This window comes from Chiloscyllium plagiosum, unplaced genomic scaffold (assembly GCF_037043375.1).
Source record: "Chiloscyllium plagiosum isolate Xiang-an unplaced genomic scaffold, Cpla_swu_hap1 HiC_scaffold_7, whole genome shotgun sequence".
Taxonomy (NCBI): domain Eukaryota; kingdom Metazoa; phylum Chordata; class Chondrichthyes; order Orectolobiformes; family Hemiscylliidae; genus Chiloscyllium; species Chiloscyllium plagiosum.
In genome coordinates, this window is record NW_028270145.1 from 38,728,971 (window position 1) to 38,756,900 (window position 27,930).

The 27,930-nt window shown below is 42.2% G+C and overlaps 1 protein-coding gene across 6 annotated transcripts in view; it reads left to right on the forward strand.

The window, feature by feature from the left end:
• The window catches only part of pcnt (pericentrin), a 310,179-nt gene that overhangs the window by 17,790 nt on the left and 264,459 nt on the right, over window positions 1-27,930 (forward strand). For all 6 annotated transcript variants that reach the window (XM_043693410.2, XM_043693412.2, XM_043693413.2 and 3 more), the window contains exon 2: window positions 27,381-27,533. In XM_043693410.2, the coding sequence (XP_043549345.2) occupies window positions 27,381-27,533 (153 nt within the window). The remainder of the gene's footprint in view (window positions 1-27,380; window positions 27,534-27,930) is intronic.

Consider the following 27,930-nt stretch of genomic DNA (forward strand, 5'->3'; position numbering starts at 1 on the left):
GTTAGATGAGTGTGAACAGATGGTTGAAGTGCTTTGTTTTTCTGACTTCTGAGATCAGATGATTTTTTCGGCTATTCTTGGCCTTTGAATATCTGTCCTCTTGGAGAGAATTTCTGTAAACTGGAGTGTAAGAAATCTTCTGGAATTTAAGTTTTTTTACTTCTGTTATGGACCAGGCCAGACCCCCTCAAAACATTTTAAGAAGGTAGCCTCGGCCCTAGCTTTTTCTTATTTAAAGGCAAGTGTGGATATTCCAAGTGTGATGCAGCTGGTCAAACCACTCTGCTTTAAGCAAAACAATGTATTTAAATACTACAGTTGAAACACGAACAAAAGAAAATAGAATTTAGCGTAACTATTGGAAAAGTTAACCAACCTGATGCAGTAACCAATACTAATTAACTGTTCCAATCCAGTAACATCCATAAACACACCCCTCAGCAAAAAAGTAAATTCAAACGCAGATTTTTACAGGCAGGAGGAACAATATCCAAAGAGATTTCAGAAGAAGGTCAGAGGAGTTCTTTACTGAAGTTTGCAACTCCCCTGGACTCTCACATCTTTAGACTGCTACAGCTGAAACGAACTAAAAAAATGCTGAACTGGGAGGACTGGTCACTCCCTTTCCATTGTTAAACTGGACATTTCCTCGACTCTTCGGCACTTCTGCCTTTGTGATCTCTCTTGAGAAAGACCAAGGACAAACTAACCTTTTTAAAGTAACAGCATTATCACAGTTCTCTTTGCCAAGTTTTGCTTTTTTGATAGTGGTTAATGTTGATTATTTCATTTGATATGAATATTACACAGGAAAACCAAATTGTTTGAGTTAAGGAGTGTTGTGGGTGTCAAAACACAAGGCTGCCATTTGACTGTGCTGGCTTCTTGAAAGAGCAATCCAGCTTTGTGGGCGGCACGGTGGCATAGTGGTTAGCACTGCTGCCTCACAGCGCCAGAGACCCGGGTTCAATTCCCGCCTCAGGCGACTGACTGTGTGGAGTTTGCACATTCTCCCCGTGTCTGCGTGGGTGTCCTCCGGGTGCTCCGGTTTCCTCCCACAGTCCAAAGATGTGCAGGTCAGGTGAATTGGCCATGCTAAATTGTCCGTAGTGTTAGGTAAGTGGTAAATGTAGGGGTATGGGTGGTTTGCGCTTCGGCGGGTCGGTGTGGACTTGTTGGGCCGAAGAGCCTGTTTCCACACTGTAAAGTAATCTAATCTAATCTAATCTAATCTAATCTAATCTAATCTAATCTAATCTTAACCCATTCGCTTTCTCTACCGCTAGAGAGGAATTTCTTGTTTTCAAATAACTATCCAATGGAATTGAAATGTATTATTGGACCAACTTCACTGCCATTTTTAGGTATTTTCCAGACCATTATGACTTGTTGCATTCCAGAAAAAAATCTCCTCCCAGGATGTTTGGGCAATGATCTTTGATTTGTATCCTTTAGCCAGTGAAGACCTGAGTGGTAAAATGGTGCTGTAGTAGTTATGTCACTGGTCTAGTAATCCAGGACCCTTAACTAATGAGAACAAGAGTTCAAATCCCACCATGCCAGCTGCAATTGAAAGCCAGTATCAGTATTAATGACTCTAAGATCTTTCTTTGATTGTTGTAAAACCCTATCTGATTCACTCATGCTATTTCAAGAAGAAAATCCTTAGCTCATCTGGCATACGTGTGACTCCAGGCACATAGCAATATCCTATGAAATAGCCAAACATGGATAATTGGGGATGGACAGTAAATATTGTCTTGCCAGTGACACAGACCCCATCAAAGAATAAAAATAAAAGTTTGCTGTTTCTAGTAGGAAGCTCTACGTTAGGTGTCTGTGTTTGGAGGGTGAGAAAGAAGGGAAGAACATTTACATTTGTCAAGAACTGTCTTCTGACATTTATCCACTCAAGTAGCTGAACTGTAGCTTTAAGATTATTTCCACACGTTATGGACTTGAGGAAAGAATTTTTCTATCCACACTAGCTAATCTCTGTCTTCCAGCAACACCTTAACTGGATCATTTCTCAGTTCCTCTACCTTCAAGGGAATACAGGTATGCATCCTGACCTCAAACTTTAACTCCATTAGCCATGTTGAATCCATGTGGTTGCTTGGCCCCTAAATATCTGTGGAGAAAGTGAGGACTGCAGATACTGGAAATCAGAGTCAAGAGTGTGGTGCTGGAAAAGCACAGCAGGTTAGGCAGCATCTGAGGAACAGAAGAATCAACGTTTCTGGCAAGAGCCCTTCATCAGGAATGAGGCTTGAGAGCTGAGGTGATGGAGAGATAAATGGGAGAGGGGTGGGTCTGGGAGGGAAGGTAGCTGAGAGTCGATAGGTAGATGGAGGTGGAGGTAATGGTGATAAGTCGGAGGGGGAGCGGATAGGTGGGAAGGAAGATGGGCAGGTCGTGAGGGTGGTGCCGACTTGGAAGGTTGGAACTGGGGTAAGGTGGGGGAGGGGAAATGAAACTGGTGAAGTCCACATTGATGTCGTGTATTTGGAGGGTCCCAAGGCAGAAGCTGAGGTGTTCATCCTCCAGGCGTCGGGTGGTTAGGATGTGACGATGGAGAGGGCCCAGGTTTTGCGATTCCTGCGGTGGCAGTGGAGGGTAGGTTGGTGGGGGCTGTGGACCTGACGAGAGTAGTGGATGGAATGGCCTTTAGGGAAAGTGATAGGGGTGGGGAGGGAAATATAACTCTCGTGGTGAGGTCTGTGTTTAGGTGACGGAAATGGCGGAGGATGATGCGATGTATATGGAGGTTTGTTGGGGTGGAAGGTGAGGACCAGAGGGTTGTTCTAGTTGTGGTTGGAGGGGTGGGGTTCGAGGGTGGAAGTGTGGGAAGTGGATGAGATGCGATAGAGGGCTTCATTGACCACATGGGAGGGGAAATTGCGCTCATTGAAGAAGGAGGCCATCTGGTGTACTGTGGTGAAATTGGTCCACCTGGGAGCAGATGCGATGGAGGTGGAGGGATTGGGAATAAGAGAGAGGGTTTTTACGGGAGTCCGGGTGAGTCCAGGTAACTTTGGGGATCGGTGGGTTTGTAGAAGGTGTCAGTGTTGAGTTGGTCACCGTTGATGGAGACTGAGGAGGCCAGGAAGGGAGGGAGGTGTTTGAAATGGTCCAGGCGAACTGAAAGTCGGGGTGGAATGTGTTTGTGAAGTTGATGAACTGTTCAACCTCATGAGGTGGCTTCAGCATAGTCATCAATGTAACAGAAGAAAGGATGGGGAATGGTGTCTGTGTAACTGCTGAAGATGGACTGTTGTACATAAGTGGTGGCTCAGTGGTTAGCCCTGCTGCCTCACAGCACCAGGGTCCCAGGTTGGATTCCAGCCTCGAGTGACTGTGTGGAGTTTGCACATTGTCTCCATGTATGCATGGGTTTCCTCCGGGAGTTCCAGTTTCCTCCCACAGTCCAAAGATGTGCAGGTCAGGTGAATTGGCCATGCTAAATTGCCCATAGCGTAAGGGCATTAGTCAGAGGGAAATGAGTCTGGGTGGGTTACTCTTCGGAGGGTTGGTGTGGACTGGGCCGAAGGGCCTGTTTTCACACTGTAGGGAATCTAATCTAATCTAACAGACGAACGTAGCTGGGGCCCACGTGGGTACCCATGGCTACCCCTCTCATCTGGAGGAATTGGGAGGATGCAAAGGAGAAATTATTGAGCCAAACGAATGAGTGTCAGTGGAGGAGTACTGGTGAGTATGTCTGGAGAGGAAGAAATGGGAGACTCGGAGGCCCGTGTCGTGGCAAATAGAGATGTATAGGGACTAGATGCCCATGGGGAAGACGAGGCATTGGGGGCCAGGGAAACTAATGTCTTGGAAGAGTTGGAGGGCGTGGGTGGTATCCAGAACTTATGTGGGGGACCACGCCTCCGACCAACCCACTCTCCCCTGCCACCGCAGGAATTGCAAAACCTGCACCCTCGCCTCCATCCAAGTCCCCAAAAGAGTCTTCCATATCCATCAGAATTTTACCTGCACTTCCACATGTAATTTGCTATATCCATTGCTCCCAATGCCGTCTCCTCTACATTAGGGAGACAGTGCTTCAGAGAACCTCTCCAGGGCACCTGCACCAACCAACCCCACCGTCTTGTGGCCGAGCACTTCAACCCCTGTCCCACTCCGCCAAGGTTTTGCTCCATCGCCACACCCTAACCACCTGATTCCCTGAGGAAGAACGCCTCCCCTTCTACCTTGGGACCCTCCAATCACACTGCATCAATGTGGACTTCACTAGTTTCCTCACTTCCCCATCTTCCACCTTATCCCAGTTCCAATCGCCCTCATGAACCTGTCCATCCTCCTTCCGACCTATCCACTCCACCCTCCTCTCTGACCTATCACCATTACCCAAATCTCTCTCTACCTATCGCACTCTCAGCTACCTCCCCATTTCCCTCTTTCTCCCCTCCCCCCGCCCCCAAGAACACCCCTCCCATTTATCTCTCCACCCCCTTGGCTCACAAGCCTCATTTCTGATGAAGGACTCTTGCCAGAAACGTCGATTCTCCTGCTCCTCAGATACTACCCGACCTGCTGTGCTTTTCTAGCATCACACTCTCAGCCCTAAATATCTGTGCCTCTACACAATTCCTAATTTCTCAACATTGAGAAGATACTCAATTTTCCTGAAAACAAAGGTCTGTGAATGCTAGAGTCATTGGGATGTACAGCACAGAAATGGACCCTTCAGTCCAACACGTCTATGTCGACCAGATATCCCAACCCAATCTAGTCCCACCTGCTAGCACCCAGTCCATATCTCTGCAAATCCTTCCTATTCATACACCTATCCAGATGCCTCTTAAATGTTGCAATTGTACTAGCCTCCACCACTTCCTCTGGTAGCCCATTCCACACACGCCCCACCCTCTGCGTGAAAATGTTGCCCCTTAGGTCTCTTTTATATCTTGCCCCTCTCACCCTAAATCCTGCACTCCCCTACCCCAGGGAAAAAGACTTTGTCTATTTACCCTATCCTTGCCCCTCATGATTTTATAAACCTCTATACAGTCACTCCTCAGCCTCCGATGCTCCAGGGAAAACAGCCCCAATGTATTCAGCCTCTCCCTATAGCTCCAATCCTCCAAACCTGGCAACATCCTTGTAATTCTTTTCTGAACCCTTACAAGTTTCACAACATCTTTCTGATAGGAGACCAGAAATGCATGCAGTATTCCAAAAGGGTTCTAACCAATGTCCTGTACAGCCGCAAAATGACCTCCCACTCCTGTACTCAATACTCTGACCAATAAATGAAAGCATACCAAATGCCTTCATCACTATCCTATTTATCTGCGACTCTACGTTCGCTAGAGATATGAAGCAACCAAAAACAAAATGTTGGAGAAACCCAGCAAGTCTGACAACATCTACGCAGATAAAACACCTTTAATTTAGAGTCAAGTATCCCTCTTGAGCACTGATAGCAACCAGGTAAAAGAGCTGTTGACAGGGGAACGGGGTGAGAGGAGTGAGCAGGTAGATGGAGAGGCAACCCAGGGAGAGAGAAAAAGATGGGTAATCAAGACAATTGTTGAAAGAAAGTCGGGATAGAAGAGAAGCTAGATGGGTGATAACAGAGACTGAGTAGATGAAAATTAGTTTGCTGTGTTGAGCACAACTCATTTTATGACTGATCTTGAGATATAGGGGTGGTTGATATACATGGGAAAAATGTATTCTGACTGAAATGGTGAAACTCAATGTTGAGTCCTGAAGGCTGTAGGGTCCCCAAGCAGACTGAGGTTTTGTTCATCCACCATGGCTTGAACTTCGCTGTGACAGAAATGTTGACATGGTGACATAATGGTCTGTTCAAGTGGCAAGCAATTGAAGTTGAGGTCAGAATTACGAATGGAACATTCAGCAAAATGGTCATTCTGTTGATGTCTCCTCCCTCCAGTGTAGAGGAGACCACATTGTGAGCAGCGAATACAGTAGACCAGATTGTGTGGCATGTAGGTAAATGATTGCTTCACCTGGAAGGTATGCTTGGACCTTAGGAGGGAGGAAATGTCCCAGTATTATTGCTGGACTGTTAAACCAGAGACCCAGATAATGTTCTGGGGACCCGGGTTCGAATCCAGCCATGGCAGGTGGTAGAACTTGAATTCAATAAAACATCTGGAATTAAGGGTCTAATGATGACCATGAATCCATTGTCGATTGTTAGAAAAACATCTGTTTCACTTATGTCCTTTAGGGAAAGAAACTGGCCTACATATGACTCCAGACCCACAGCAATGTGGTTGACTCTTAACTGCCCTCTGGGCAATTAGGGATGGGCAATAAATGCTGGCTTAGACAGCGATGCCCTCATCCTATGAATGAATATTTTTCTAAAAATAAACTGGTAAGATCTGTACCTTCTGCAATTGTGCGGAAGTGTGTGTGGGGAAGTACTAGGAGTAGAGAAGGAGTAGACCATGATATTCTGGAAAGAATGGTCCCTGCAGAACGCTGACAAGGGAAGGTTAGGGAAAAATGTGTCTGATGATGACATGCCACTGTAGACAACAGAAATAATGGCTTATGATAATTTGGATACAGAAACCGATGGGGTGGAAAGTGAGGACCAGAGGGCCTATTGTCATTGTGGGAGGTGTTATGGACCAGCCCAGATCCCTCAAAGCATTTCAAAAGGCAACCCAAACCCTAACTTTGCTATTTCATTTAAGCAAGTGTACTGTGGATGTTCCAGGAGAAAATTAGGTCGTCTGACTACTTAGTTTTAAGCCAAAACAGAATTTATTTACAAGATTACTGACTGGAACACAAAGAACAGAAAGCAGAGTACCAAATAACCTATCCAACTAAATACCCAACAGTCTATCGTGACTTAATGATGCTGTTCCAAAATACGTGCAACCATCCCCATAAACACCCTTGGCACAAAAGATAAAATCAAGCGAGGGCTTACAGGCTTGAAGTTAGAAGGAGGCCGAGTACCAGGCTGGACTTGCCTCCAGCAGCTGTTCACACACACTCTGCTGCTGAACTGAATCAAAAACTCAGCTTCTAGGACTGACCACTCCCCTTTCATTATACACGTTTCTTTCTAAACTTGAGAGCCTTCTGCCTGAGGCAGTATCTGTTAGTTGTCAACAAATGGACCCTAAAATCTATCCAAACTCTAAGACTTTTCAGAGTCTGGGTCACTTACAACCTCTCTGGAAAGAAATCAAGGACAACATGACCTTGTCAGAATGCGCAGACTTGACAGAGGGAAGAGAAGCGGTGAGGCAAAAGTCGGTTGGATGCAGCTAAGGGCCCTGTCAAGCATGATAGCAGGGAATTCTAGGTTGAGCAAGAAGGTGGGTGTTTCTGATGCCGTCCTGATAGAAGGTGGCATAATTAGAACAGCTGCGACAGTTTTGGATAACCTTTAATAACGTCAAACCTTCCTAGTAGCTCACTTCTCAAGTCAGAAACTACAGAAATGAGCTCAAGTTCCATTCCAGGGAAAATTGAGAAATTTTCAGTTCTGGTGGCCAAAAAATATTTTGTGGAGTTTCAGAAGTATTGCGTATGTGGTCTGTGTGGGGAATGCTTGTGTGGTAATTGCTCAGATTGACCAAGAACACCTGGAACAGCTTTATGAACTATTACTTGGATTAAATGGTCAGTGGCAGCAACAAGTGTGTGCTAAAATTAGTTGCCTCCAGAATGACAACTGGACGGGAAGCTACTTCAGTGTTGATGCAAAACTTATTTATATGTTTGATACCCATGTGACATGAGGAAAAGATGCTTGAATATAGGATACAATTTTTGTTCAGCTAGTCTTAATTAATGAACTAAATTGCTTCTTACCATTTAGTCAGTGGTTACACAGTTCAGTGATTTATGTTCGTAAATATATGTTGCCCCTCATAGCCAATAAAGCACATTCATAATGTAATCACTTTTGCACAGTAGGAGCTGCAGCATGGCAAGCTTCCAAAAGTGTGATAATGACTAAATAGTTTGTTGACTGAGGGATAAATATTGGTAACTCCTCCAGCTTTCTTCAAGGGATGTTTTATGCCCATTTGAGAGGGCAGAATGGCCCCCGTTTAATGTTGCATCTGAAAGCCAGCAGCTGTATCATCACGTGTCACATGATGGGGTGTCACGTAAATATTTATGCTCAAGTCTCTGAATCCACAACCTTAGACAAATGTGCTACAATTGAGTATGGGTGCTGATGACATAACATCACACTAGGAAAGAGATTCTGCTGAGGGAGCATGAGCAACTCAAGTCTAAATTAATGTGTTTAATCTTTTAACTGTTGCAAAAAAAATGGGCCAGCCATGAGAAAATTTGTCTTTGCATATTTAAAATGGGTCTAATTCGTTAAAAGATTCAACTCTTCATAGGCTTAACATAATACTGTATTGTACTTGTTACAGATTTGGAGTGTGCTGTTTATTGTCAGGTTTAGAAGTCACCAGTCTGTTTTGGCTACTTATTTACCATTATACTTGTGTATGCAAATACTTGTATATCTCACCTATTTTCAATTTTATTCAGTAACCCTCTTTGTAATATAGAAAATCAAAGATGTTGCGCTATCCTTGTTGGAGTTTGATATTTAACTTAATTGACCTGCTCTTCCTCCAAACTTGGTCAGCCTTGACCACAGTGGTCTAACTACTTCAAAATTATGATGAGAAAGTACCGGTGTTGGAAGAGGGTGGACAAAGTTAAAAATCACACAACACCAGGTTATAGTCCAACAGGTTTATTTGGAAGCACTAGCTTTCTGAGCGCTGCTCCTTCATCAGCTACTAAAGCCTTCAGTTAGAATGGAGATGCAGGTTTTGATTGATTGATATGTAAATCCCAGAATACACTTTCATCCTGCAAGCTTCTCATATAGGAAACTTCAACTGCCTTCTGAAGATAAACAAAGCCAACGTACCTGGACGTTTTATCGTATCAGGCAATGGGACTCTGTGTGAGAACCTCTCTGGCTACGTAAAGGGCATCTTGAAATCCATTGTACAGGAAACCCCAGCTTCTGTAGCAACATGACAGATTTCTTTCAGAATCACAGCACACTCAGACCAGTCCAACCAAGAAACATTCCTTGTCACAATGGACATTTCAGCAGTCTACACCAGCATTCCCCTTGACAACTGCATCACTTCAATAGCCTCAGTACTCAACACCAACAACTACCAATCTCCAGGTACTATCCGACAACTCATTTGCTTCATCTTCAACCACAACATTTTCCCCTTCAATAACCAGTGTGTGGCACATTGGTCTAGTGGTTAGCACTGCTGCTTCACAGCGCCAGGGTTAGGTTCCAGCCTCTGAAGACTATCTGTGTAGAGTTTGCACATTCTCCCATGTCTGTATGGGTTTCATCGTGGTGCTCCGGTTCCCTCCCGTAGTCACAACGATGTGCAGGTTCAGTGAATTGGCCAAGCAAAATTGCCCATAGTAATCATGGATGTGTAGGTTAAGTGCGTTACAGAGGAACCTCGATTATCCGAACGAGATGGGCGGTACTATTATGCTCGGATAATTGATTATTCAGTTAATTCATTTCTTCTGGGGCTCAGAGTTTTCTGTAAAGTCTGCTCCCCATTCAGGAGACTAGGCAGCAGCACACTGTGTGTAAGCCCCCAACCCCTGCCCGCCCCCAAACCCCGTCTCCAACCCACAACCCCACCCCTGTCCACCCCCACCCACCGTCCAACCCCTGTCTGGGCTCCTCTTCCCCCTCCCGGGGCAGCCAGACTGTAATCCGACAATAAGACTGCTGCTCCCTTTGTGGGTAAGTCTCCAAATAGAGCACACACACACACCAGTTTTTACTTCAACTGTCCTTTTATAGGACCATGTTGGAGAGATTATCTGGGGAATCAGGGTACACCCCTGTGTAGAACTCCAGGGAAAGTGTGGGGAAAGAGAGAGGGCGAAGGGGAGGTCAGTCATTTGCAGACAGTGCCTGGACTGTTCTCGGCAGCGTTTCAGTGAGCTGAGTTCATTTTCAGTCATTGTACCTATAAACAAAAGATGCGATCAAGGTTGAAAACAGCTCTTTGACGTAATGTTTCTATCGAAACCTCGCGATCTCCTTCGGATAATCAGATGTTCGGATAATTGATATTCAAATAATCAAGGTTCCTCTGTAGTCAGAGGAAATGTACAGTAGTAGGGTAGGGGAATGGGTCTGGGTGGGTTACTTTTCAGCGGCTCAGTGTGGAGTTGTTGGGCCAAGTGGTATGTTTCCACACTGTAGGGATTCTAAGATTCCAGTGAACCAACTCTTCATCCAGACACACGGACCAGCTCTGGGGACCAAATTTGCACCCCAATGAGCCAACATTTTCATGCAGAAGTTCGAACAAGACTTCTTTGCTGCACAGGGCCTCTGAACAATGCTATACACCAGATATATTGACACCATTTTCTCCGTTGGGCCTCATGACCAGAAATCACTGAAATAACAAGTTTCATCCCACCATCAGACTTACCATGCACTAGCCAGTCAGTCTGATTCTTGGACACACTCATCTCGATCAAGGACAGACACCTCAGCACCTCACTCTACTGCAAGCCTATGCTGCACTTCTCCAGCTTCCACCCTAAACAGATGAATAAAGCCATCCCCAATGGACAAGCCCATGATGGACACCTGAAGGCGTTGAAGGAGGCCCTCTTATGGACAGGTCTAATGTGCATCAGTGAAAAACTGTAATTACCTCCTCACAAGACAGACTTAATATGCCCAATATGATACTTTTCATTGTCCAATACTTCCCAGGAGCAGTGAAACTGCGATGCCCTTCGCAGCCTGCAGCAGATTGAGAATGTGCATCTCATCAAGATCTTCCCTACGCCTCCACTTCTCACCTTCAAACAACCGGCAAACCTTTAAATCACCCATTGTTCACAGCAAGCTACCCAGCCTTCAGGACAACCACTGCAAGACATGTCAGAGTATCGACATGGATACTACAGTTATATGTGGGAAAACCACCCACCATGTGCACGGCAGATATTCATGTGACTCTGCCAATGTTGTTTATCTCCTACACTGTAGGCAAAGATGCCTCGAGGCATGGTGTGTTGGTGAGACCATGAAGATACTACAACAGTAGATGAGTGGGCAAAATGCTACAATCGCCAGATGGAATGCCCCCTCCCTGTGGGGGAACACTCAGCAGTCAAGAATATTCAGTCTCGGATCTTTGTGTGAATGACCTTCAAGGACTTCAGGATACGCAACAATGCAGAATCACTGAGCAGAGGTTGATAGCCAAGTTCGGTACCCATGAGGATGGCCTCAACCGGGATCTTGTGGTGACCCCACCACACTGTACACTCTAACACACACATAGATATGTACGCACTCTGTAACATAAACACACATTCAGGCAGACCCTCTCTCATATGCACTCTTTCTCACACATGCGTACACACTCTCAAGCACGTGCACACTCTCTCACTCTCGCACACACTCACATGTACACTTGCTCACAGATTTATACTCCCTCACAGTCACTCTCAATCTCTCATGCGCATGCACACACACACGCACACTTCCTTTCTCTTTCTCGTTCTCGCTCCTGCACACAACCTGTCTATCTATCGCTCACACGCATACATGCATATAAATCTATGGGGTGAACTTGTATTTGTAGATACACTCTATTTTGTTCAAAAAGCATACAGTCTGAAGACTGTTCGTGTGGGATTTTATAAATTCCTGCTTTGGAAATAAAATCAGTCTGACTCCAGGTTAAGACGCAGATGGACTCTGACCAAGGCCTCACATCTAAAATGCATTGCCTGACATAAGATGTCACCTCTTCTATACGGATAAAACCTTAAGTTATGTTAGGCCAGTGACTTGAAAGAAATTCTGGGATTTACATATTAATCAAAAAACACCTGCATCTCCATTCTAACTGATTAAAGACTTAACAACCATCTAAGTTTGTTTAATACATTTGTATCTATTTTAAGATCCCTTTGATCTTTTACTTACAAATTCTGTGTTGGATGTATTCTCTCTCACTAGCAACCTGAAGAAGTGTGACTCTGAAAGCTTGTTTCAAATATATCTGTTGGGCTATAACCCGGTGTCATATACTTTAAAATCAGAAAAGTAGAAATATTCAGTGGTTTAGAAAATGCCTGTAGAGAGAGAGATGTTAATGTTTCACATTACTGACTGATTATCATTCCTCATACTTCTAACCTCAGTTTTTCTGGCATTTTATCTGTTGTTTTCAGATTTACTTTTGCACAAATGATTACTGTTGTCTAATGTTGAAGTGATACATAAGTGGGACCATTTTGTAAACTCTTTTATCTAACATGTCTCTTAGTGTTTCTGTTCAGCGAGTTTAACCTTATGAGTAAAACCTGACAGTAGAATTCTAATATACTGAAAACACACGCGCACACTTCCTTTCTCTTTCTCGTTCTCGCTCCTGCACACAACCTGTCTATCTATCGTTCACACGCATACATGCCACATTGGATAAAACTTTGTAATTTCACAAAAGAAGCAGAAGTACAAAGGTAGTAATAATCTTTGAATTATTACGTGAGTCAAGACTGAATTGAAATAGGGCAATAAAAGTTGAATGATTATCTCCAAGGCTGATCCAGAAGGAGTGCATTTAGGTTTACGGGGTAAAAGTTCCTGTACTGAGGAAAAGGGAAACTGCCTGTCTGGCATGGTCTTCAGTTGAGTTGTGAGAAGCCTGATGTCCTGATAAATTGTATAACTAGGGTTGTAAAGCGAACTTTAAACTGAGGTTTGGGACAAGATAATAGTGTGGAGGAATGGTATAGACATTTGTAACTAGTGTGTGCCAGAGGGACAAACATAACAGTGCATCACATCTGAATGCCGTAGCATTTGTAACAATGACTTGATAGAATTCATGACAGAAATAAATAGTATGATATGATGGCTATTATAAAGATTTGATTACAGGCTGACCAATTCAATTTGACATTTTTGAAATACAAGAGCAAACGAAAGGGGGTGGGTAGCTCTGTCATAAAAGAATGAGATGAGTACAGATTAACATTGACTCTACCTGGTACCTTGCTACTATCTCCTGTCCTTGTCCAAAAATATCTAAAGAGTAGAAAATCAAGAGGCAACTTCATACAATCAGAATTACTTGAGAGAAAAATGAGACTAAAGGCAGACAAGTCAATTGGACCAGGTGGCCTTCAGCCTTTGAATCTTTAAAAAAGTGACAAGAGGGATGGTAGATGGGTTGATTATAATCTTCCAAAATTCCAAAGAGTCAGGAATGTCCCGGTGGTTGTGAAAGTGCAAATGTATCATTGTTGCTCAAGGAGGGAGGGTGATAAAATACCATATAAAAACTTTCTACGCATTCCAAGAGTTCATGGTGCTCGGAACCTTTTATATTGTACTGATAGAGGACTAGTTAATAGGAATCAATCATGATAATTGCGATCTCTTTTCAAGATGGCAATCTGTAACTAATGGAGTGCCACAGGGATTCTCTATTTATGATCAGTACTATGACTTGCATGAAGGATGTAAGTGTATTGTAGCCAGATTTGGGTTGTTATATAGATAAGTAAGTTCTGAAGAGGATCCAAGTTTGCAAAGGGACATAATGGTTGAATGAGGGAAACCATTGGAAGAGGGGGTAAATTGTGTGAAAAATGAACTAATTCACCTTGCCAGAAGAATAGAAAACCAGATTATTATTTAAAATTAATTTATTATTATATTATCTAAAATTGTGTTGAACAAAAGGAACTGCCCACCACTAATGTCAGGCTCACCAGTTCTTCTTACTCATGCAAGTTGTTGGAGAGAATCTTGAGGACCAGGATTTACATGTATTTAGACAGAGAAGGACTGATTAGGGATAGTCAATATGGCTTTGTGCAGGGGAAATCATGTCTCACAAACTTGATTGAGTTTTTTATTTGAAGAAGTAACGAAGATTGAGGGCAGAGCAGTCGACGTGATCTTAGTGGACTTCAGTAAGGTTCCTCATGGTAGACTGGTTAGCAAGGTCAGGTCACATAGAATATAGAGAGAACTAGCCATTTGGATACAGAACTGTTTTTCAGACTGGAGGCCTGTGACCAGTGGTGTGCCACAAGGATCGGTGCTGGGTCTACTGCTTTTTGTTGTTTTATATAAATGATTTGGATGTGAACATGGGAGATATAGTTAGTAAGTTTGCAGATGACACCAAAATTGGAGGTGTAGGGGACAGTGAAGGACGTTACCTCAGAGTACAATAGGATCTTGATAAGATGGGCCAATGGGCCGAGATGTGGCACATATGGAGTTTAATTTAGATAAATATGAAGTGCTGCATTTTGGAATGGTAAATCCAGACAGGACTTATGCATTTAATGGTAAGGTACTAGTGTTGCTGAACAAAGAGACCTTGGAGTGCAGGTTTATAGTTCCTTGAAAGTGGAGTCACAGGGAGATAGGATATTGAAGAAGGTGTTTAGTATGCTTTCCTTCATTGGTCTGAGCTTTTAAGTATAGGAGTTGGGAGGTCATGTTGAAGCTGTACAGGACATTGGTCAGGCCACTGTTGGGATATTGTGTGCAATTCTGGCATCCTTCCTATAAGATGGATATTGTGAAACTTGAAAGGATTCAGAAAATATTTACAAGGATGTTGCCAGCTTGGAAGGTTTGAGCTATAGGGAGAGGCTTAATAGGCTGAGGTTGTTTTCCCTGAAGCATTGGAGGGTGGGGGGTGACCTTATAGAGGTTCATAAAATCATGAGGGGCGTGGATAGGGTAAATAAACAAAGTCTTTATTCTGGGTTGGAAGAGTCCAGAACAAAAAGCATAGGGTTATAGGGTGAGAGGGGAAAGATTTAAAAGGGTCCTAACGTGCAACTCTTTCACGCAGAGGATGGTATATGTATGGAATGAGCTGCCAGAGAAAATGGTAGAGGCTGGTACAATTAGAACATTTAAAAAGCATTTGGATGGGTATATGAATAGGAAGGATTTAGAGGGTTATGGGTCAAGTGCTGACAAATGGGACTAGATTAATTTAGGATGACCGGACCTCCCAGTCACTGTCCATTTTAATTCCTCTTCCACTCCCTTTCTGACATGACCATCCTTGGCCTCCTCCATTGCCACAACGAACTGAACCACAAATTGGAGGAATAACACCTCATCTTCTGTCTGGGCAGCCTACAGCCTGGAGCACTCAACATTGAGTTCTCCAATTTCAAATAACCTCCCTTCCCATCCCCGACTCCCTTCCACTCCTCCCAGCCACCTACCAGATTCATTCCTCTCATTGACAAGCTAGGTCGTGCCCTCTGCTTGTCTTCACCTATCTCCACTTAATCACCCTGCTGCTGCCATCCCCTTTATCTGCAGCTCCCCCTCACAACCACCCTCAGTTCTGAAAAACAGTTGCACCTGAAACGTTGACTTCTCCTGATGCTGCCTGGCTTGCTGTGTTCTTCCAGCTTCCTGCCTGTTGATTCCTTATTTAAGAAGTATGTACATAGATTGGTGGTGGTTCATTGAATTTATGGTTTCCTAAGGTGAAGAATGAATGTCTTTTAAAGGAAGATCCAGCAGGATAGGCTATAACTGATTTGAAATTTAGAAGAATGAGAGTAAAACATAGAAGATTCTGTGTGTGTTTGACAGGCTGGATGCTGAAGGGATGTTTTCCTTCATGGGAGAATGAATAAGTCGTAGAGTCGGTTTACAGTTTTTAAATATGGAATTTCCGATCTAAGGTGGGAATGAGGAATTTTTTTTTTCTCTGAGGGTCATTGGTGTTTGGTAGCTCAGTTGGCTGGACAGCTATTTTGTAATACTGAATTATGCCAACAGTATGGGTTCAATTCCCACACTGGCTAAGATTGCTACGAACGTCTCTGCTTCTTAGCTCTCTTGAAGTGTAGTGACCCTCCGGTTAAGCAACCACCATCTGTTACTCTGTAATGAGAGAACAGCCCAATGGTCCCCTGGAATTTAGATTAGATTCCCTACAGTGTGGAAACAGGCCCTTCGGCCCAACAAGTCCACACCGACTCTCCAAAGAGCAACCCGCCCAGGCCCACCTTCCTCCGACCAATGCACCTCACACTATGGGCAATTTAGCATGGCCAATTCACCTAACTTGCACATCTTTGGATTATGGGAGGAAACTGGAGCACCCAGAGGAAACCCACGCAGACACAGGGAGAATGTGCATACTCCAAACAGACAGTCGCCTGAGGCTGGAATCTAACCTGAGACCCTAGTGCTGTGAGGCAGCAGTGCTAACCACTAAGCCACCGTGCCGCCCATGATTATGACAACTTTACTGGAATTTAGAGTTCCGTTTGCCAGTGAGGAGTGGCACCTGGGTCATTGAATGTGTTCAGGGCTGAGTCAGTCAAACTTTGATCAACAAGAGGGTCGACAGTTATGGCAGGGCAGACTGGGAAATGAAGTTAAGGTCACAATCCAATCAGCAATTATGCTATCTAGTGATAAAGTCAGTTAGAGACGCAGAATAACCTGCTTCTGACTCTGTTTTGTGTTTTTTTTTATATATAGGTATTTTTATGGAAAAAGAAATTTTTAAACATTTTTTACAAAATTACAAAGTAATACAAACAAGAATAGACACTAATATACAATTAAATATATATTAAAATAAATAAATAATACCCAAAACACAAAAAGGGGGAGAAAATCCAACTAACTACTAATCTATTCTACAAACAACCAAAACATAAAATAGGATATCATGCATTACTAGCGAAAAATAACAGGATAATTAAATAATTAAGTACATAATCAAAATGGATTAACATCAAGTCATAATAAAACCTGTATTTATACGGAATTCCTCCTCCCGGGGGGCCCCCAGACCAAAGAACCACTACCACAGCCAGACAAAAGCCCTTGACAGTATGGCCAAAATATCTGTGTCGATATAGTTCAGAAAGGGCTGCCATTTTTTTAGAATAATTAATTTTTTTGGTGCACCATATTTGTGAGGAAGTCAAGAGGGGTATATTCCATGATTAAGCTGTGCCAATTCAAAAGTCCTGGAGGACCTTCAGCTACCCAATTCACGAAGATATTTTTCCTTGCACAAAAAGAGACAATGGAAAATAGTTTCCTCCTGTGCACATCCAAGGAGGGCAAATTTGAAAAGCCCAGAAGAAGAGACACCGGATCCAATCTAATGTCCGTTCCCAAGATTTCTGTCAGAGCATTTGCTACTCTGTCCCATTATCTACGGATCTTGTGACATGTCCATAAACAGTGCGTGAGAGTGCCCACTTCTATTTTGCATTTAGGACACATAGGGGATTTTCCTACCCTAAATTTTGCAAGTCGTTCAGGTGCTATATGAGCCCTATGGAGTATCTTTAATTGAATAGCTTGAGTTTTATTACAAATAGAGATCTTTCTGGCATTTTCCCAGATGTCCTCCCACATCTCTAAAGGGATTTCTAACCCCAATTCCTGGTTCCATGTTTTAAACAGTCGTTCCATGTCTTTTGATACCTCGTTATATAAGAGTGATGAAGAGTACTGACCGAGGGTGGACCAATTGGCCATAGCACTCTTCTTCCCTATCCGATTTGTAGGGACTGTCCAATAATGTGGTCTTTTTCTGTATATAATCTTGTATTTGGAAATACTGAAAAAGGTTTCCATTAGGCAGTCCAAACTTCTGGTGCACCTGCTCAAAAGACATCATGACCTCCCCATCGAACAGGTCCCCGAAGCAAGAGATACCTCTGGATCTCCAGGTTTTAAATGTAGCGTCTGTCAGCCCTGACTGAAAACCCGATGCTCCCACTAAAGGAGTATAAGGAGAGGATTTTTGTAGGTTACCCTCATCTTGTCGCATTATCCTCCAGGCTTTAATTATATTTAATACAATAGAGTTTTTGCAATATTCTATAATAGCTCTCGTCTTATCTAAAAATAAAAGATTGATGAGGGGACTCTTTGCTTGGGAGGTCTTAATGTCTAACCAAATTGATTGTGGGTCACAAGAGACCCAATCAGCTACATAACTGAATAAAGAGCTCAATTGATACCTCCTAAAGTCTGGAAAATTCAGTCCTCCCCTTGCTTGTGGAAGCTGCAGCTTTTCTAATTTGATGAGGGGCCATCTATGATTCCAAATAAAGGAACCAAGCCAGCCGTGTAGCTTACGCAACACCAGAGGAAGCATTCTCATAGGAGTTGAGGCAGAATATTCATTTTAACTAGAGCTACTCTGCCTAACTGGGATATTGGGAGTTCTGGAAATGTGTTGCTGGAAAAGCGCAGCAGGTCAGGCTGCATCTAGGGAACAGGAGAATCGACGTTTCGGGCATTAGCCCTTCTTCAGGCTAATGCCCGAAACGTCGATTCTCCTGTTCCCTAGATGCTGCCTGACCTGCTGCGCTTTTCCAGCAACACATTTCCATCTCTGATCTCCAGCATCTGCAGACCTCACTTTCTCCTCCATATTGGGAGTTCTCCCCAGCGTTGAAGGTCCTGCCTTATTTTCTCTCGTAGGTGCACAAAATTGGCTTTAAACAGCTGACCAAATACTGAGGTGATAAAAATACCTAAGTATAGAAAACCCTCCAATGACCACCGAAAGGGAAAGCAAGATCCGTCCAATAATTTGGATATACTGACGAGACCACCCAACGGCATGGCCTCCGATTTCATAAAATTGATTTTATAGCCTGAGAATGTACTAATTAGATTGATTACTTGAATTAAGCGGGGCATGAATATCAAGGGATTATTTAAGAAAAGGAGGACATCATCTGCGTAGAGAGTGATTTTATGTATACCTGAACCAACCTTTGGAGCCGCTATGTTAGAGTCGGTTCAATTATAGCGTGAATAATAACGGTGAGAGAGGACATCCCTGACGACAGCCCCTACCAACACTGAAGCTATCCGAACCTAAACCATTGGTAGTCACGGCTGCTTTTGGGTCATTGTATAATATTGAGACCCATTTAGAAAATACCTCTCCAACACCGAACCTTTCCAGTGTGTAAAAAAGATATGACCGTTCTACCCGATCAAATGCCTTCTCTGCATCCAAGGAGACAACTAGCCTTGGTATTCTTTCCTGTTGACAGGCTTGTATCATTTTTAAGACCCTTCTAATATTGTTAGTTGATCCACGGCCTTTGATAAACCCAGTCTGGTCCTCTTTTATGATATACGGTAAGACCCCCTCCAATCTTAATGCTAACATTTTGGAAAGGATATTAAAATCCACATTTAGCAAGGATATTAGTCTATATGATGAGCAATTTTCTGGGGCCTTACCTTTTTTTAAGAATGAGAGAAATATTTGCTTCTCTCAACGAAGGCGGGAGGCAGCCCTGACTATCTGAGTAATTATACATATCTATAAGTGGACCAGCCACTTCTCCTATAAATTCTTTATAAAATTCAACCTGGAATCCATCTGGTCCAGGTGCTTTGCCACTCTGAAGTTGTCTAATTGCGTCGAGTACTTCCTGGGTTGTCAGGGAGCATTCAGCATCAATACCTGCTCCAAGGTTAAATCTGGAAAGCCAAGTTTTTAAAGAAGGACTCCATCTTCTTAGTTCTATCCTCACAGTCCTGCGATTTATACAGTTCAAAATAGAACTTTCTAAAGGCTGTATTGATCCATTTACGATCACAAGTCAGAGTACCAGCACTTTCCCCCTAATGGACGTGACAGCTTGAGGAGCCTTTTTTTTTCCTAGCAAGATATGCCATATCTTATCGCCATATTCATATAGTCTTTGTTTTGCAAATAATATTTCCCTCGTTGCCGTTTGGGTAAGTGCAGTATTCGAGGCTGTCCGAAGGGCTGTGATCCTCTGTAGCTTCGTAATAGAGGGCCTATCAACATACACTGTCTCAGCTCCCTTCAAGCGAGCCTCAAGCAGGCGCTGTTTTTTGTCTTTTCTGGGTCACAAATATGAGATGATCAAACCTTGCACATAAGCCTTAAATGGTCTCCCGCATCATCAACAGGTTACTGGCCGTACCTGAATTAATTTCCGAAAAGGTTTTGAATTCTTGAGAAAAATATTTTATAAATTTACTATCCTTCATTAAGAAAGAATCCATACGCCTGTCAGGGGCCTGTCCCATTGTCCCTAGTCTTAACTTCCATATATACTGCGGCATGATCAGAGACTGGTATATTACCTATTTTGCAGGACAATATAGAATTCAAAAGGGTCAAGGGAGCCAAAAACATATCAATTCTAGTATGACACTTGTGTGGGTTAGAGTAGAAAGTAAAGTCTCTGCCCTGGGGGTGAAGGCACCTCCACACATCATCTTGCCCTAGCTCCTTATTCAGATCTGCCAATTGTCTAGATCTAAGAGATATACCCATAGTACTCTTGGGTATCCTATCTGAGTCTGTAATACAATTAAAATCTCCTCCTATAATTATATGGCGGGCCCCAAAAGCCATCAACTTGGAGAATGCTTCTGTTACAAATTTGAAGGGGTGTGCCGGGGGGCAATAAAGATTCAGAATCCCATACTCCTTTCCATATATTAGTTAAAAATCACAACACCAGGTTATAGTCCAACAGGTTTAATTGGAAGCACACTAGCTTTCGGAGCGACACTCCTTCATCAGGTGATAGTGCAGGGCTCAATCCTAACAGAATTTATAGCAAAAATTTACAGTGTGATGTAACTGAAATATTGATTGTCTGTTAAGCCTTTCATCTGTTAGAATACAGTGATAGTTTCGCTTCTTTCATGTGTAAATCACAAAACCTTTTTTTTAAAAAGTTGCATTCTCGGGTTAGCTGTTAACAATGGTGATAGCTCGACAGTATGTTGAAGGTGTTGGCCCCCTGTGTTCTCTGTCTATGCCTTGATGTTTAAGGCATTAAAAAATAAAAACATTATCCATACGGTTTAAGTCTCACAGTCTATTTAAGAGAGACCAAGAATTCTTTAGTCTTCTCTGGTGATTCAAAGTTGTATACGGATCCTTCGTGGCTGAAGCGCAGCATTGCCAGGCAACGCAAGGAGTATTGGGTATTTAGGTCTCTTAGACGCTTCTTCGCCTCATCGAATGCCCTCCTCTTGCGGACCACAGCTGGAGAAAAATCCTGGAATAACATTATCCTCGAACCCTTGTGTTTCATGGCCTGGGGATCCTTTCCCAGGACTCTGGAGGTTTCCAGGAGCATCTGCTTCTCTCTGGAACCAGAATAGATCTGGGCGGGGGCACTGGTCCAACTCAGGCCTACGTACAGCAACGCGGTGGGCCCACTCCACCCGCACCTGGCCTGGTCTGGACTCCAACTTTAATATTTGAGAGAGCAATTGCTCCAAAAAAAGCTGCGAGCTGGCCTTCCTCTTCCCGTTCGGGGAGGCCCAGCAACCGAATATTTTTTTCGACGGTCCCAATTGTCGAGGTCGTCGATGTGCTCTTCCAAGGTCTGGACTCGCTGTTCGAGAGCCTGGATCCAGCAAACGGCCGACTCGGCAGCAACTTCCGAGGTCACGGCCTTTTGCTCCGCCCTCGAGTTTTTCAATTTCTCGGTCGTGCTGCAGAAGGTCCCACCTGGTCCTGGATTCTTCAATGAAGGCACCGATCTTCTCCTCGAGCTTGCTGATCCTGGAGATCAGGCTATCCTCTGCAGGTAAGTTCCCCATGGCGGCCGCGGACGTCTCTGCTGCTGCTGGAGGGGGTGGGGGAGGGGTCCCTGCCTGTTGCGAACTGTGGGAACTTTTGCCCTTTGTCATTTTAAGAACAACACCAAACTGTTCAAGTTTGATGTAAAATGACTATGCTGGGCAAAAGCTATTTTAAATGATTTAAAAGGTGTGGTGAAGGCAGGTGCCCCACTTTGCCCGAGTCTTAGGCAGAGCACTACAGACTCAGACTTGCTGGGTCGCCGCCATCTTGAATTTCCCTGTTTTGCATTCTTAACCACAGCTGGCATTAAATGCCTCTTGTTTCTCTTGCTTAAAGTGGGCATTGTTGAAAATTGAACACTTTTCTCCCCTCTAATCTTGTCAGTTTGATTCTCTGAAATTGTAATGATTGGTATTGTGGTAGACATTAGTGGAAAGAAACATTGTTTCCTTTACTTTAGCATTTTCATAAGCATTACAAAACTAAGCACCACTGTGTAATTTTTCTGCATTAACATATTCTGAAATGAATGCACTATTGCATATAAACTTCCAGAAAAGCAAAACTTGTAAGGCCGGTTCATTGCACTGCTTCAGAAGAAACAAATGACCTTGATAAACATGCAGATTGAATAAGTGCTTGTTCCCCACATTCTCTTTGTATCTTTCTTTTTGGCCTATGTGTTTATCTTCAATTTTTTTTCTGCAGTGTCCCCTGCCCCATTGTCCTTTTATTTTCTTATATTCTTTATTCCTTCTTCCTGTAAAATTTCCCTAGCACATTTCCCTTCCTCCCATCTTTATTTTTGTCTTCTGATTGCAAATGGACTGTTGGTGGAAAGGGATTTAGTAACTTTAGAAAAAAAAATGTTGCTGGCTAGGCCAGCATTTGTTGCTTATTCCTTTTGCGAAGGCTGCCATGTTGAACTGCTGCAGTTCATCTGTGGTTGGGATATGGTCAGTGCTGGTAGGAATTGAGATCCAGGATTTTGACCCTAGCAACAGTGAAGGAACAACAAATTATTTCCATGTCAGGATGGTATCTGACTTGGAAAAAAGCTTGCAGGTGGTGCTGTAACCATGCTGCTGCTACCTCCTAGATAGTAGAGATGGTTAGTTTAGAATTTGCTCTCTGTAGCGCCTTGGTAAGTTGCCACACTTCATCTTGTAAATGGTATATGTTGTTGCTGCTATTTGTTGGTGGTCGAGGGAATGCTTGTGTGAGTGGGTTGCAAGTCAAGTAGCTTACTTTGTTTTGGAAGATGCCGAGGTTCTTGATATTATTGGAACTGCACTCTTTAGGCAAGTGTTGAATATTCCTTCATGTTCCTCACTTGTGCACTGTAAGTTTGTGTAACTAAGCTTTTGAAGTCAGGAGATGAAAATTCATTGCAGAATTCCCAGCCAGCTCTTCTAGTGGCGGTGTTTGTTTTATGGCTAGTCTAACTTCTGTTCAATAGTAACCCTTAGAATGTTGATAATGGGGATTTGGTGATGCTAATGCCATTCAATGTCAAAAGGGGACAGTTAGATTCTTTTTGGAGGTAATCATTGCCTGGGATTTTGTGTGATAAGGGAAGGGAATTGGAAATGGTGGTAAAGAAAAATGTTTGCTGTGTTAGTGGGGAAAGTGCAGGAGTGGAACTCACCAATCAGTTGAGTATTTATCAAGTGAGATCATGCTATGACACAAATGAGTGTGGCCTTTTCCATTATAAAATAGTACACTTCATTGTATGCAGAATTTTCCAATGTTATAATGCATGTTAAATAATTTAGATGCAATTAATGTAAATGCAAGGATGTCTTTCCTTAATTTTCCATTTGACAAGGGAAGAAGGTAATCTGCATCTTGCATAAAAATGCTGGGCTAATAGGTGATCTCGTACTCTGGAATCTCTTGGGAAAGTCTTATAGATGTATAATTGAATTTCACATTAAGTTCTGCGACATAATTCAAAAGGGAAAAATTGAACTTGCCTACGAAACTGATGTCATTCATTAGGCATAGATTTGTTAAGGTCAATTGACAAATATTTTATAATTCTCCACAAGTCCATACTCTACTGAGTGTTGAAATTTCTGGAAAAACAGATCTATCCATGATTAACTAAAGAGGTTAAAGATGATAATTAAAAGAAGTTTTTTTTGCAGAGTTGCTAAGAATGAGAATTGGGGATAAAAATCAAAAAGTGCTGCAAAATAACTCAGGCCTGGGAGCATCAGTGAAGAGAAAACCGTTCTTTGTGCAACTGGAACTATTTTTTGAACTGAAGAGAGAAATATGATGGGTTTTATGCTTTTTAAAAAAAAAGGGAGAGTCAGAATGAGGGGGTGTGGTGGCGGAGAAAAGGGAAGGTATGGATTAGGTTAACGGGTAGGAGAAATTAAAAGACAAAGATGACTAGGACCAAAAGGCAACGAGCGTGATGGCAGTTATGAAGAAACAAAGTTTTAGTTTAGAATAAGTGTTAGAGGTAGAATAAAGGACAGGTTTGACTGAATCAAATAAAGACTTGAATATAAATTATTGACTGGCAGTTCGTAAAAGACAAAAGGTTGAAAATACACCAAAGCATTAACAAAGAGGGAAAAGGAGAATAATTAAACTCATAGAAATATAAAAGATTGTAAGAGGATGTAAAGTATATATTGTTTAACATGTTACAGAAATAAATTTGGGTCTTTGAGGCTGAGGCAGGAGGCATCATCAAGTGGATTAGAAAATGGCAGACTGTCAAATAACTTCTTGTTTTTTAATAAAAGAGTAAACGATTTTGTTCCTATTCTGATCTGGACCCAATGTAGGACGTCCTTTCTCTCTAACACAGCAATTATCTCACTTGCTACAGTCACATCTCCTTTTTCTTCCTTTCTTGAACACCTTGGATTTGGAATTGGTCCTCAAAAGTTGTCAGATTGTTTGTTTTTCAATCATTCTTGTGATGCAGACTTTGCTGGCAAGTGCGACATTTATTGTATAACCAAGCTTGCCCTAGTACTAAGTGGCTTGTTAGGCCATTTCAGAGGGCAATTAAGAATCAGCAACACTGCTGTGAATTTGAAGTCATATGTAGGCCAGATCAGGAAGGTTGGCAGCATCCCTCCACTGAAGAACATTAGTAAATTAGATGAGTTTTTTACAAAAAAAAACTGTGCTAACTTGGTTGCCATGAACCTAGCTTTTTAAATTCCAGATTTTGAAAATTGCATTCTAATTTCACCATCTATCTTAGTGGGATTTGAAGCTTTATCTCTAGAAAATTGGAGTGAATTGTGCATTACTGTCTACTAACATTACTAAGTGCCATCAAGCAAAGGTGTCAGATAAACAGCCAATTAGTTACCTGCTTAATGGATCAAAAATGTTGAGCGTGCAGATCGACTGACATGGAGACTGCCAAAATCACTTGTTTCTAATAATTGATTCAAGAGGCAGTGTCAAAAACACAAATCTTCGTTGTCCAGGTGTCTTGGTAGTCTACTTGACCATGTAACTGATGAGATCAAGACGCACATACAAATGAATAACATCCAAATTGCAATAACTTCAATTTTTGATGCTGTCACTTCAACACTGGATGTATGTCAATAATTACGTCAATGCTCGATGGAACAGTTCGCTGGTTGACTGAGGAATAGAACTTCACAAAATGTGGAAAGATGTTTTGGCATTAAGTCATGGGATGCTATTAATATACAAGCTGCCATCAGATGGTTCAAATAATACATAATGTTCAAATTGCTGGATGAAGAGGAAGATATTGATATGGTGGGTTGATTGTGAAACTGTGTGGAAAATCTGATCCAGAGCAAAGATCCTTACAGTTGTGCCCTAGTCAGTGAGTAAGATAAATTCAATGAATTCCGTGTGGATGTGTTCTTAAATGTTGAGATTGTAGTTCAAGCGATCATTATTGAATTATTTCACTAAATATGTGATAGTTTAATTTGAATTACTGCTTTACTTTCCCACATTTCAAAATACTGTCCAAACCACAGTTTACATTTTATATCCAGAAATGTTCCAAACAATCCAGTCTCATTTTCCTTAGAAACCTCTGAAATTGTTTGAATATGTTTCCTTCTCCTGAAGATAACTGGCATGATATAATTCGACAGATGCTGGCAGCCCATTGATTAAAGTGGCCGTATTCATAGAGGAGCCTACACAGTGGGGACCTGCATATTGTTTAACTGCAGGTGGCATTGCAGATGAGCACAAACCTGTGTACACAAATATAAGCTGTACAGCACAAATTCTCTGGAACCTTGGTGATTTTTTGAGTTTACTTTTCTTCTGTCTGCTGGTCTCTATCATTCTGAGACCTGCCAAAAAAAGTCAAGGAGACGCAAGCCAATTTTACTTCCTTCTCTCTTATACCAGCTAAGATTGGATAAATGATGCAAGTGAAGAATTAAATGTAACTGTTCTTTGGTTGGCTTATCCAAGTGTAAAATGCATTTATTCAGAGTATCAAGTTTTTTTTTACATTGCATCTTTCCAACACTCATTAGAACCAACTGTTACATTACATATTAATTGACAGAAGTAAATGCAACATTGGTTCATAGGTATTGAGCAAATTCTATATATTGAATATGAATCAAACTGAATTCCTCCTTTATTCAGTGAGCTTTGGCCATTGTCACTAGAGACAGATTGTATTATATTACTGTTTCTGCTGTTTAATTTTGAGGTGTTTACTCAAAAGAAATATCAATTTAATAAAGGCCAGGAAAGAGACTGCTTCTGGGTTGATCTTTAGTGATTAGATCATCTCTAGTTGTAGGTTGTTCAAGGTTTCTATTCTTATCTCCATCCACCTTCCCAGTTTCTTATGGATTTATTAGTTAGATTACATATTATCATAGAAAATTATATTATAGAATACCTACAGTGTGGAAACAGGCCATTTGGCCCAGCAAGTCCACATTGACCCTCCAAAGAGTATTCCACCCAGACCCATTCCCCTACGCTATTACTCTACATTTACCACTGACTAATACACCTAACCTACACATCCCTGAACTGTGTGTACAATTTAGCATGGCCAATTCACCTAACCTGCACATCTTTGGAGTGTGGGAGGAAACCCACACTGACATGAGAAGAATGTGCAAATTCCAAATTCCACACACAGTCGCCCGAGGCTGGAATCGAATCCGATCCCTGGCACTGTGAGGCAGCACTGCTAACGACTGAGCCACGGCATAGCTTCCCAAAATCTGAATGTATGGATTTATGTGTCAAAGTTGTAATCTGTTATAAGCTGCTTCAAAAGCAAAGGAGGGATGTAGTTGCACAACTAACAAATGCAAGGCTGCTGTTTTGTCAAGAAGGAATTCTCCTCATTTATCTCCTGCTGTAAAAATGATGAACTAAAGTTTGTGAGCAGAATGCATAGTGATATATGTCACCTTGATCCTGCATCTCCATTTGTGTCATTCCTGGTCAAGTCTGTTGCACATATTTATGTGTAAAATTAGAGAAGTGTAAAAATACTGATAATCAGTATTTTTGATGTAGAAGTGCAATTTTGTTTTAATGAGTGAGAGCACAGTTGCCTGTGCCGCTTAGTCCTGCGTCTCAGCGGGATCCAACATCTCTGTGTGTGGCCATTACACCATATCCTGTCAGCATGCTGGTGCTGTGGTTGTGTTACCTGTTCTTTACATACCTTTCTCTTTATCTTTCTTTCTCTTTCCTCTGTAGCTTGCTCACTACCGACAACAAAAAGCAAAAGGCGATTGCTCAGATTCAACAAAAAAGAAGAGGAGGAAGAAGAGCCAGGCTATATGCCAGGATGATCTTCCGTTGGAAGAGCACTCATTAGTTGAACAGGATGGAGCTACTGTCCAACATGAGGTAATGCAGCCCACAACTTTAATTTAAAGATGTAAAGAAGTAAGCCAATTTCAAAATAAATCCAATCATTTGAAAAATGTTGATATTATAAATAGTCCAAAGCTATGCTACAATATACAGAAAGTATAATAGAAAAACTATGGCATATTCTATAATGTCACGTGTGATGATACTAGAGTAGGTGATAATATATCTGTGAATGCATATCAAGTATTAAAAGCTGCTTCCATTTTCAAAACTGCTATAAGTCAAGGTGTGCAATAAAAAATGATGAACTGAAGAGGTTTACATAGCACTCAGTCCAAGTTGCTAATTAAGATGTTCCTTATGTCCTGCCATGTGTTCAAGCACTGATTCTACAACTAATATTTTTCACTGTCTTCTCTGTTAACATGAC